The 12,493-nt window shown below is 40.0% G+C and overlaps 2 protein-coding genes across 4 annotated transcripts in view; both read left to right on the forward strand.

Moving 5' to 3' along the window:
• RABGAP1L (RAB GTPase activating protein 1 like) overlaps window positions 1-12,493 on the forward strand; it is a gene marked incomplete at its 5' end in the record, with an annotated part of 227,171 nt that overhangs the window by 78,198 nt on the left and 136,480 nt on the right. The window lies entirely within an intron of this gene.
• On the forward strand, window positions 1,811-2,896 carry GPR52 (G protein-coupled receptor 52; the record flags this gene model as incomplete). The annotated part of the gene is made up of 1 exon (XM_082053843.1): window positions 1,811-2,896. One exon carries the CDS (start codon window positions 1,811-1,813, stop codon window positions 2,894-2,896), a length of 1,086 nt encoding a protein of 361 aa, XP_081909969.1.

The following is a 12,493-nucleotide window of genomic DNA, read 5'->3' on the forward strand; positions in this document are numbered from 1 at the left end:
ATAGCTGGAAATATTCTGGGATGTTATAAAATCGAAAGGACTTTCTGTACAGCGTGGCGATGCACGGCAGGAAATTAACTCCAAAAAGAATGCTTTCTCTCAAACTGCTGCAACAGAATTGGAAATTTTTCTTTTCTAGTACCTGAAATTCCTCCTGAAGACACAGCAAGGACTATCAAAAACATCAGAAAGATTCTGGTACTTTTAAAGAGACTTAAAGCAAACGCCAGCGTAATATCTGAATGACCTTGGAGATCATTTTCTGTGGATTCATTAATTTTCACTGCCAGACTTCTAGTCTCAGGAACTCTAGGATGAAAGATGGTTTTAACAGTTTAGGGGCCTTTTAAAAAGCAAGATTGTATACAATTAATTACCTGCCTAATGATTCCTGAACTAATCAAGCATTTACTTAAAACTGAACAGAGAAGATGCTTTCTTTTAACGTTTCCTTTCTCCATAACTGTGAATAAAATGAACAAGGTAATGTCCTGCAATTCAAAGAACATTTTTTAAAGCGACTGTTTATTATGCTGATCGTCTAATAAATATAGAAACCCTAAAACTACGTAGAAGATGAAGCCGAATAACAGAATAATGGAGTAGTAAACAATGGCAGCTTTTCTAGTCAAATCAGCATTTCATTAGCTTCCCAGCAGAATGCAGATGGAAGTTTCTGTTCTCGTTGTATGAGGGTTTGTGGAATGATTCAGGTGTTGCTACCGAGGTGAGCAATGTCATGGATAGAGCTGTGGACTCCTGTGTACTGACCCACTGGAGCAGATATGGCAGAGTTTCCAAAGATGCTGATTTTAAATTACCACTGCTGAAGTTAAATTCAAGAGGATTTATTTTGTCGGTGGGGACCTTGAATTATGCTTTTGGCATTAATAATTGTAATGGACTATAAGTGTTGGAAGGAATTGTGAATATTGACATAAGTCTCCAAATTATCTCCTTAAATTATTTTCATTTTCAAAGGAATAGACATAATCTTCCTCATTGTATGCGAGATGTATGTTTGCTTTCTTGGGAGTCAGAGGACAGACCTGCCTTGTCCCCCACCCGTCTCCCTCCAAATAAAATTCATTATTCATACCCAAACAGTGGTGAGTCTATTGGAATTAACCTTGACAAAGATGTTTTCCTTACCTTTCCAATGAATAGCATGGATAATACAGAATACCGACTCCTGAATGGAGCCAGAAAAGACAGCATTAGATGATGAACTTTTTCCTTTACTCTCCAGTCAGTCTGTGATTTGAATTGGGACATTAAAAAGATAATCTCCAGTAACTGCTGGTCAAGGAAACCTGAGCTGTACTGGGGTTCCTCCTTCTCTTCCCCCCCCTCACCCCATTATATTCCAAAGTAAATGACTTTCTCAGGAAAATAAGCAGAGATTCCCCCCCCGCTTCCTTCCATGGGAAATGAATGTGTCTCCTTCTTTGGTCAGTTTTTATTTCCATATTTCACAGTACCTGTTTCTTTTAGAAGTGCCTTGTGTTTGCTAAAGATTGGTCAAGAGCACTGGAGGAGCTGATCAGTGGCCTTTCTCTTTCTGGCTTTTTTTTTTCTTCTCTTTTGTTTGTTTGTTTGTTTCTTTCTTTCCTTAAAGCTAAGGTGTGCCAGAGGTGATGCCCTGATGCTGAGGAGGCATCAACAGCTATGGGACTGTAACCCTCCCAAATGTAAGCACTGGCAGTGTCTACCAAGAGAGACCGTGAGACGCTGAAGCAGAGCGTAGCTGCTGTTCAGCAGGTCATCTGCTCACTACGGCTCAGATTGCAGTGGTCCCCAGTCACAAAACATGAACCAGTCCCGATGGATTGAATGGAGGACTCTGAATATGAGCAGTAGTGTTCTGAACGTGTCTGAACATCTCTCCTGCCCTCTTGGATTTGGTCACTACAATGCAGTTGACATCTGTATCCTTGAGACAGTTGTTATTGTCTTGCTAACATTCTTAATTATTGCGGGTAACTTAACTGTGATATTTGTTTTTCACTGTGCTCCACTTCTGCATCATTACACCACCAGCTATTTTATTCAGACCATGGCCTATGCCGATCTTTTTGTTGGAGTTAGCTGCCTGGTACCTACTTTGTCACTGCTCCACTACTCGACAGGTGTCCACGAGTCCTTGATGTGCCAAGTTTTTGGATATATCATCTCAGTGCTAAAAAGCGTATCTATGGCATGCCTGGCTTGCATCAGCGTGGATCGCTATCTCGCTATAACAAAGCCTCTCTCCTATAACCAGCTGGTCACACCTTGTCGCTTGAGACTCTGCATCATTTTGATCTGGATATACTCTTGTCTGATCTTCTTGCCTTCCTTTTTTGGTTGGGGAAAACCTGGTTACCATGGAGACATTTTTGAATGGTGTGCTACCTCCTGGCTAACTAATGCCTATTTCACTGGCTTTATCGTGTGCTTACTATACGCTCCTGCTGCCTTTGTCATATGTTTCACCTATTTCCACATCTTTAAAATTTGCCGGCAGCACACCAAAGAGATAAACGATCGGAGAGCTCGATTTCCTAGCCACGAAGTGGATGCTGCTGGGGAGACTGGGCACAGCCCCGATCGCCGCTATGCCATGGTCTTGTTTCGGATAACCAGTGTGTTCTACGTGCTGTGGCTCCCCTATATCATATACTTTCTGCTGGAGAGCTCTAGGGTGTTGGAAAACCCAGCGCTTTCCTTCTTAACGACGTGGCTTGCTATAAGCAATAGTTTCTGCAACTGTGTGATCTATAGCCTCTCCAACAGCGTTTTCAGGCTGGGACTGCGGAGACTGTCAGAGACAATATGTTCATCTTGTATGTGTTTAAAAGACAGGGACGTACGGGACCCTAAGCCGAGAAAACGGGCTAATTCGTGCTCCATTTAAAGAAAACTGGCGCATGCGATCAAACGCGGAGTTTTGATAGTATTTGCTGTACCTGGAAACTTGCCAGGAGAGAAATGTTTACTTGAATAGTTTGCTGTGATGTTAGAGTGAGTTTCAAAGTGATTGCGGAGAAGGCGAAGGCTGCTGTAAGAGGGGTCGCTGAGCTTGGGTAAAGCTCTTGTGCAGTTGTGAGCAGAGCAATTCGACAGAGACAACCGAGAAAGTCAGAACTAAAAATCTTCCAAAGGGCATGAAATAACTACCACGTCAGAGGAGATTCCTCATAAAATAAGTTAGTTACTACCTTCTATTTTCTCCCTTGTAGAAAAGTTGTCTTACTATCTTTGTGTCAGAATATACTGTAGCCTTCTGAATTTAAATATATTTAAGAGGAAACAATCAGCAACACAGTAAGTGGCTATCCATAAATTATATACTTGAGGACTGTAGTAAATATTGCAGCTAAATAATCAGCTCTATCTCTGCTCACATCTTGTACAATTTTCAGTTGTACGAGCAATCCGCAACGCATAAAACCTACACTGGGCATGACGCTTTTGGATAAAATGGCACATTTTGGTACAAATTCCACAGAAGCTCTCCCTCTCGTTTCCCCTTTTTCTTTTCCATACTGTGCATCCCTAGATCCCATCGCGTCCGAGTGGGTTAGTTTGAGGGCACCAAGGAGGTAACCGAGTTTCAAACCATTTATCCTGCAGAAAGCAATAGCCCCTCCTGGCTGGCTGAGTAACTGCAGCTGCCGTGGACAAGGACTTCTTCAATCTCTCCTTCTCTTGATCCTGTTAAATCAGCACACGGTATCGATGTAGTGTCCTTTAGGGTGTACTAAAGCTTCTCCTTTATCGGCTACACAGATAATCCTAATGCAAATATGATAATCGCACAGAACAGTGCGCATCACTGCTTAGAAAATTAAAACTAACCCTTATCTTTGGGAAATCTAAATAGCTTACTGTCGTAGCTGTCAATCCGTTGTGTGAACCTAGCTTGCACATGCTGTATTTTTTTTAGAGAAAATGTAAATTGTGGTCTGTGCCTAATGTTTTCCTAGCACATGGAATAGGTCAATGCTACAGGATTGAAAAATTACACTTGCTTTAAGAGAAAAACTTCTGTGCAGTTGTTGAATAGCTGTTTGTTAGACAAGTGTTCTTGGAGGAGGTGAGCAAGACAGTTTAGTATTAAATACGGGCAAAAAGCTTCAGTATTTCCTTTTGTACTGAACTGATTTTCAGGTCCACTGATGAAATCTTTTTTATTTTGCAAGGGCGCACATTAGGTTTGTGTAATAAATTTCCAGGGGTTCAGATGCATGCTAGTCAATAACATATTTAAATTATTATTTTGAACCAAATGTAATTTTCTTAGATGGTTATTGGCTTTTTAAAAAGGCCCAATTATTGATTATTGGTGCCTTTTAACACTGCACTATTATTCCTTCTTTCACCAAAACACATATGTAAAGATTGTGCCTATTACTTTTTGTAATGGAAGCTAACCACGCTTGCACACTTGTGGTTTGACTCTAGATCTCCCTTAATGATGTATTCTTTGTTCTGTTGAGGTGGTTCTGAACCCCTGTACATTTTTTAAACCTGTAAGAAAGTTGAAACAATGGAATAAAGTAGTATTATGTATATCAAAACCAGCCTTGGCTTTAGTTCCCTGATGTCACGCTCCGTTTGCTGTGGAAGTTGTTTTGGGTTGGGGCTGAGGAGTGAACAATTTAAACTCCAAACTCAAAGCTGCTTCCTTGCCATCTTAAACATTTATATACCAGTTTCTAGCACTGTACACTCTTAAAAGCAGATTGAAATATGACTTGAAACTTTCCTCTAGCTGATCTGAGCCATTGCTAATGATTAGCCTTGGCAGATACTGTGGAAAAATGAGTTGTGTTTTTGCATGTATCTTGTAATGCTCCATGTCTACAGGAATGTGTCGGCTGCCTTCTTTTGAGAAGCTGCCGATCGTTTGGGAAGGCTCTCTTTGGCTGACTGCTGCTCTCTGAGGTTGTGTAACCCCGTCTCTTCTTACAAACACGACTTGGATTCAGTTCGTTTTGTCACCACTTTGCCATTGTTTCCTGCTTAGTAGGTCCTCAGCGTGCAAGACTTAGACAAGGAACAATGAAATAATCTTGATTCTCACAATGCAAGGGGCTGGTTTCACACCAGTAAAGTAGTTTTGTGTCTGTGCTCCAGATCTGACCACTCACCGCTCCTGGTTTTTGTTGGTGTTCCTGGTAAGAAGTTTCTGTGGGACCTCCTGAAATTCAAGAACAGTTCTAGGAAATGTTTGAAGTTGAGCTAACCTTTCTACTAAACCCAGCCTGAAGGCAGTAGATTCATTGTTAGCGTGATACTATAACTGCAAATACGTAGAATTAACAGTAGCAAACTCCTCTGGATCGGCAGTGCCTTAGTCAAACCCTGCTTGTAGAACCTCAACAAAGAGTTGGCGCCCATCAACTCAAAGCTTTATTGCCTGCAAACGGTGGGTCAGAAAAGGGAGTTTCACTCCAGAGGCCGCAGCACAAGGTTTACTTGCCAGCCCTAAAGGCAGAATTAGCAATACTTTTCATTCCACCATCGCCTGGAGTTCGCAGGTGGGACTGAATATTTTCTTTTCCTCAGGCCGCCCTTGGAGGGAGAGACTAGAGTAGAAATCCAGTACCCTGCAAACAAACCGTAGGTTCCTAAGTTCTTTGTCCTTTTTGGGGGGTTTTATTCTTAAATGCTCACTTAACATTATTGGTGCAAAGCTGATTTGCTTATCTGGACCCTGAGTTTCAGCTGCTGTAAAGTCCCACTTGAACCTGTTCTCTGTAAATCCCAGTCACCTGGAATCTGTCAAATTCAACACCCTGAGCAGAGTTAAATACTGCATTTCTTCTCACTGTTTGCAAGGTGACGGTATTTGTCCTGGTGGTCGGTCACAGGAATTGTTAAATTTAGTACGTGTGTTTTATTTTTTGAAAGCATTTTCTAAATTCATGGTTTAAAATTTTATTTGAGGGAGGTTTGTTATTGTTTTACTAATGTTGTCTGAGGATTCCAGCTGGTGCTGAATTCTCTTCCAAAATTATAAGGCTGGATGTTTCAATGGATTAAAAAAAGCCACCCAATCTGTCACTTTTGATTTTCACTCTGTCATTATGTAAAGTCTCATGTTCTGGTATAAAAATCTTGATTAAAGAATGAGGCTTTTACAGCTGGTATCTGGAGCACATATCCCACTTCCACGTGCCTAAAGATCTTTATGATTAGTGAAATACTTAGTAAATAGGTGACCTGCCAGTGAGCAAAGAAATCCATATCAAAAAATTGTTGTTGATACTATAGGTAATAATAAAAGTCTCTCCATATACAGATACATTGAGGGAGTCACTAAAACTTTAGGTTCCTTAAAAAGAAAAAGAAAGTAGCCTTGAGTTGAAAACTTATGTTAAATATGAAATAAAAAGGGTAAAGTGAAGAGATATACCTAATAGGTAAGCAAAACAAATACATATATATATATACACACACACACACATATATATATATATATATGAAATTCGTGCAGGTAGATGATGATGTGCTGCTCCCTTTCTCCGCAGTGCTCACGCCCATAGTGTAACGGAGCCTCTGTCCAGGTCGATTGAGTTGCTGGTTTGGAACCTCATGTCTTCAGCCTATGGAAAAGTAAAAAAACAAATGGTGTGATGGCAGCAAAAGTGCTGCCACAAGAGTAGTTTTTTCCACACCAAATTCTGTGTGCTTCTTTATTTTCTGGAATGGCCAAGTGAATTCCTTCTTAACTTTCTGTTCTTTAAAGGGAAAGAAAACTGTAGTAATGAGAAGCAGAGTGCTGTCTTTTAAAAGTTAACTTATTATCTTACAGTAACAATAATTTTTCCCCATTTCTGCTTAAGAATCCATTTTGTAATTGTTCAGAGTGTTTTGCTTTATCGAGCCATGTTTCTTAGAGACAGGTTATAAAGACCTTTTAAAAATAGCATTTACATTGTTTTTACGATTATTTTTAATAATCCACGTCTTTCCATTCTGTTGTCACTGGCACCAAGAGGACAAGTTTGAGCCTTTGACTTCATCCCCCCCGTTACCTCTGTGTCCCTTTAGGCAGTTTTACAGATGGAGTGGTGTGTCATTCTAGTAAAGAACTGAATTAGGGTTTTTTAAAAATTAATATATTTTATGTCACTTGAATGGCAAAACCAAACATGACTTTGTTAACAAGATGCCAGTTAATTTTTAGGCCTTTCCAGAAAGGGAAGCATCACTGGGGCAGTGTTTTCCTGCTAATGTCAGCGTTGCCCGGAACATTGCTTGGAGATAGTATTTTCCAAAGATTACATGATTTTTGCTAAGCCAAATATGAAGTTCAAGTAAAATCTGTGGGGTTTTTTCCTATTTAACATAGACATGTTGAATTTTTTTAATATATACTACATTTGTACATAGACGTCTGCAGTCATTAAACATTTTTAATTGTTAACAAAAAGTTATGTCATTATTGTAGATTAGTGGGGTGAAAGCAATGTAGAAGGATAGTTAACGGTAGCTTCCTACTCACAAATTTTTCTAGTCAATCTTAAATAAAATGCCTCCTTCCTCCATCGGATATTAGGAATATTCTTCTAGCAAATAAGATTTGAGCTGTAAGTGCTGAAGGAACAGTATGTGAATGGAGAAGCAGCTGTTAATGGCTCCGTGCCCCAGCACAGCCTGGAGGAAACGCTCACAAACCCTCGCTTGTACAGCCCTCATTTCTTTGGACTTTTCCTTTGTCCAACGCTGTGAAAGGCAGGGTGGCTATAAGGAAACCCTGGTGCTTTCAGCTCTGCCGATGGGAGGGTAGGAAAAGCAATTTCAGGCAGTAAAAAAGCCTGGAGATCTTCGGGGTTTTATCACAGTCTTACGCCGTCTGCTGCCAAACTTAACCCTCTCGAGAAGAATGTGACAGCAATGCTGAAGGCTTCTCATTTTAATCACCGGCTGCTCGGTTTGAACAAAGAGCAGGTGATTCGGATCGAAATGAAACTTTCGTAAGTGCAGTGATTAGCAGGGAAAGAGAGTTTCAGTTTTTCTGTGCGATGTTCATCCTGCCTCAAAGCTCACAGTCTAAATTTTTGCGAGTGGCAGTATTAGAAAAAGTGACAAAACGTGAAGGTTTGGAGAAGGGGAAGCTCAGAGATGTCAGTGTTAATCATGCGAGGGCATTTCTGCTTTTTGACAGCATTGCTTTTTGTTTAATTGTTTTCTTTAAGTGAAATACGTACTGCTTGTTATTTGAATAAGCACAAATTCTTTTAATCACAGAACAAGTCCATTTTATGAAAGATTTAAATGAAGAGTAGGTTAAGTATCCCTGGTAGAAAACCAAGTATGTTACTTGTTAAACAGATACTACTATGAATTTCAAACACTTTGGACAGGAAAGTCTTCAAATAGCTGTACCAGGTGAAGGTTTCTAGTGTTTCTATGATCTCTGCAGTGTTATTTATGCTCTTGCCTGCATTATTTAAAAGTTCCTCTCCTGTAAGATCTACATTTAAAATTGTAAATGGACAAATGATATTTTCCATGACCAGGTAAATTTGTTGTGACCTAAACTAGACGCTTGCTGCACGCACAGGTTTTGGTGTTTATTTGGTGATCATGGCACACAGGTTCTCATCACCTGTTTGACTGCAGGGAAGCAAATGCAGGGTCTGTGTACTGAGGCAGAAGAGCTTGACCGTTCCTCACATGGACTGCTCCTCATCTGGTGCAAAATGACTCCATCAGGTGAGCCCAGGTAAGGTGGTGGCTTTGTGAGGGCAAACATGACACCAGGTGACCTTAATTTAGTCATTTTGGTATTTTACCTTAATGCTACTGTGTTACCCTATCTCTGTTTCACACCTGTGCTTAAATTATGATCATCACCTACAGCTGAGATCTCTCTCAGTCCAGCATGCTATTTAAACTTCTGGTTCCCATTCTTTGCCGAAACCTGGGGTGGTTTGAAGTGTTACCCTTCCAGCAGCAGAACGAAATGCTCCTTGCATCGCCTCCTTATCCTCGGTCATTGCAGGTCAGTCAAAACGCTGTGCAACCCCATTTTTGGCCGTGGGTAGGGCTGCATGGTACAGAACGCTGGTGTGGCTGGATCCTGTGTGTGTCCTGTACATGTGGTGTTGCCAGGTGGAGTTACCCGTCTGGCTTAGCTGAAGGCAATAATGATTTTAACAGCTTCATTTAGGGCTTTATTTAGTAGGGTTTTTAATGGTAAGGAAAGTTGTTGGAACTTTAAAAAAAGAGTAATGAATTGTTATTAGGTCAAGAACAAATTAGTCTTTTTCATCTATGCTGAACAGGATCTTCATAAGAGAATTTTATTATAATCAGATTTTGGGCGCTACAGTTTTTATAAAGAGTTTTAATGCAACTGTGCATAAGGGTTGTAAACAGTCATATAATGGTAAGGTTTCAGTGGCAGCTTTTTCTTCACTTCAAGGGTTTTGGGACCATTTTGTGGATAGAGCTGGAGGAGTGCTCAGTGTGTGCAAACATTAGCAAAGCCAAAGCAGCAAACAGAGCCTACACAGGAAAGACCTTTAGCTCAAACTATTTCCTCTGTAATACTGGCTACTTAATATTGCCCAGGCAATATTTTGTGTTGGCTTATGAAGATCATCTATAGAGATCTGATAAATGTAAGGATAACTATATGCTATAGTAATTAAATTGCTTTTAAGATTTTTGATTTTTCAACTTGGGACTTTTAGAGACCAATTAATTCTTTTCTTTTGCTGGCTCTGCTTTACTTGGTCTCTGGCTTTGAGATTTTCTTCAAGTTCCATTTCAAATTAGAAATTCAATTTTGCTGTTACGTAGATGCGTTCTTCACTTGACTCCTATAAAAACCTTGAGAAGAATATTAGGAAGATGATGTCTTTGAAGGGAACTCCATTTAGCCTTAAATTTATTGAGGCTGCATTTCATTGTATCTAAAATACGCTATTGCTGTACCTTGTTTACTAGATTTCAGGTGTCTTGGCAACAAGCCTCGTTGACAGATGACAAGTTCTCCAACCGCTTCTGTTGGGCTGAAAGACCATTTGCCACTGATTTTATTTGTCAAGGTCGCTAACTAAAGAAACTCTGTTTTGGTGGTGAATCAGTATTTTGGATGCCATTTATGGAGATACTTCATCTGTTGTATTAAGTACAGTTGGAAGTGTTGTCCCTGTTATCCCTGTGCGTTTGCAGCTCATTTCTTCTGGTTTATCCTGGCTTGGGAAGCTTTTTTGGGGAAAAGGATGTCTGTGATGGTTGGTTGGTGATACAAATGTGCTTTGGTGATCATCTTATTTTATGAATTTTGCTGCATTAGGTCTGTCTGCATTTCAAAAATAAAAATCATAGCAAAGTGCTCTTGTAGTAATGGTATTGATTTTGTTTAAAAATAAATTTATAACAAGATGAAAACTTTTTACTCTGGTAAAAAGGGATTTGGAATGTGATGTATGTGAGGAATACTGTTGATAATTTATTTTGGGAAAGATTTGAATTTGAAGGGGCAGATGAAATTCAAGAGATTAAATACAAATATTGATTCTGAAGAAAAGCAGCCCTTAGTTTCCATGCAATAACAAAATGAATTGTATCTGCTTCTTGTCAGAAAGAGGATTTGTGATTACTATAAGTCACCTTATGGAAATGGTACTTTAATGAGCTGTGACCTACCAAAAACCATTGAGATATTAATAATTATAAAAATTATAAAGAAAACTATTAGGAAGCATCGCTGCCGCGTCCATGGTGTGTCTGGGTTTCGAATACCGGGGGTAGCAGAGCTGGAAGGGGCTCTGGGGAAGGACAAGGGACCTACTCTTCTTTACAGGACAATCTCTGTCTGGGATCTTCCGGTCCCGAAAAGGCAGGATTCAGGTGCAGGGGAACACAAGGGACAGAAGACGCTCTGGATGTCAAAAGCTGACATAGGTTAAAAATTCAGATACATTCAGAGAATAATGTATTAAATTCTTCTGCCTGTCCCGTTGGTCCTCGGGTGCCTGTGCCCGGTTGCTGTTGCAGACAGTAGCGATGCCACAGGGACCCCAGGCCGACCTCACGCTCCTGCTCTGGCGTGTCCGTACATCTGTATTACTTTTCATATACCAACTCTGGATATTTATTTTCATATTTGGTGCATCAGGAAAAGAATGCACAGTTTACTTCAGCTGTATTTTCTGAATAAATAGTGAGTGCCAAGTGAGCGTCTGTGTGTCGGTGTGTGTGGAAGGTGGCTGTGACAATATAAGTGTCAGTATGATCGACTGTCCCCATCTTTTCTCACCTTTTGGAAGAGCATCAACAAAGGAGTTGCGAAGGGGACTATATTGTTAATTCTGATGCCACGTATCATCATCTTCATCGTGCTCCTAGAACATGGGTGGTACCAAACCGATAGGAAAAACACTACAGAGGCTGCAATATTGTATTTGAAGAGGGGCTAAATCCTTGCAAAAATTCCCCTGACAGCCTCTTGTGGCTGTGACACAGAGTTAGCATTTCCCAACCACTAATTGGTATTTTATCAAGTATTTCTGCAATCCCCGAAGTTAACGGCGAAGCTGACAACATAGTCCCACAGTGAGTAAGGCAAATAAGTATCTTAATGAGCCGTGATGAGGGTCGATTGTGGCCATGTTCTTCCACTCCGTATCAGCAACATGATATGTATTTTCTGAAATAACGTGTGGGCCTTTGAGAAATAAAAGCAGAATTCTAACTAGATCTCCGTAGAACTGGGGCTGATATATTTAGAGTTGGAAACAGCGTGTAGTTTGTTCTGCCTGTCTGTATCTCCACAACTATATATTCTCCTTAGTTTTTTTATAGAGGGAAGCTGTTCCATCCTACTCCTTTCATTTTGCAGTCAGATCAGTTAACACTGGTTTGCCCTTAGCATTTTCTCATTTAAAACCAGTATCAATAGTTATGTCCTGTGAATAAAATCTGATTTATAGGGTGCATTCTGGTCCCTTCTTTGCGAAGTGGTTGTGCCTTGTCTTTGTGGCTAAATCATGACCTGGATTCTCTGTGCTCCAAGTTGTTTCCTTGTGTTGCGGTCCCATGTATCGCTGCATTTTAGGCCAGTTTGAGTCCTCTTCCTCTTGTTCATGGATCCAAGATGTGGAAAATATTGGGCACAATTGTAGCTTAGGATGTCACTATTGAAATTATTTTCATGACTTTGTCTTGTTCATTTTCTTGTAGATTAATTTAAGTGAACTTGCTGAAACCAGCGAGACCATGGGTATTTTTATTTTTCTTCTTTATGAAGTAATAATTGTTTGAAAAACAATGTGCTTGTGCAGAACATTTTGAAATTTCAGGTGGATATTTAGCTTATACTTTTTTTTTTCCTCCCCCCTATTCTTGGAAATATTCTTGTTATTGGTAATGTAAAATAATGAAAACTGAAGGTAGCGTGCATTGCAAACATGCCTGCTAACAATGTTTGCATTCATACAGACAGACAAATTTGAGTCTAGAAGTCAGCTTATCTTTACGATGTTTT

This window comes from Streptopelia decaocto, assembly GCF_964273445.1.
Source record: "Streptopelia decaocto genome assembly, chromosome: 5".
Lineage (NCBI taxonomy): Eukaryota > Metazoa > Chordata > Aves > Columbiformes > Columbidae > Streptopelia > Streptopelia decaocto.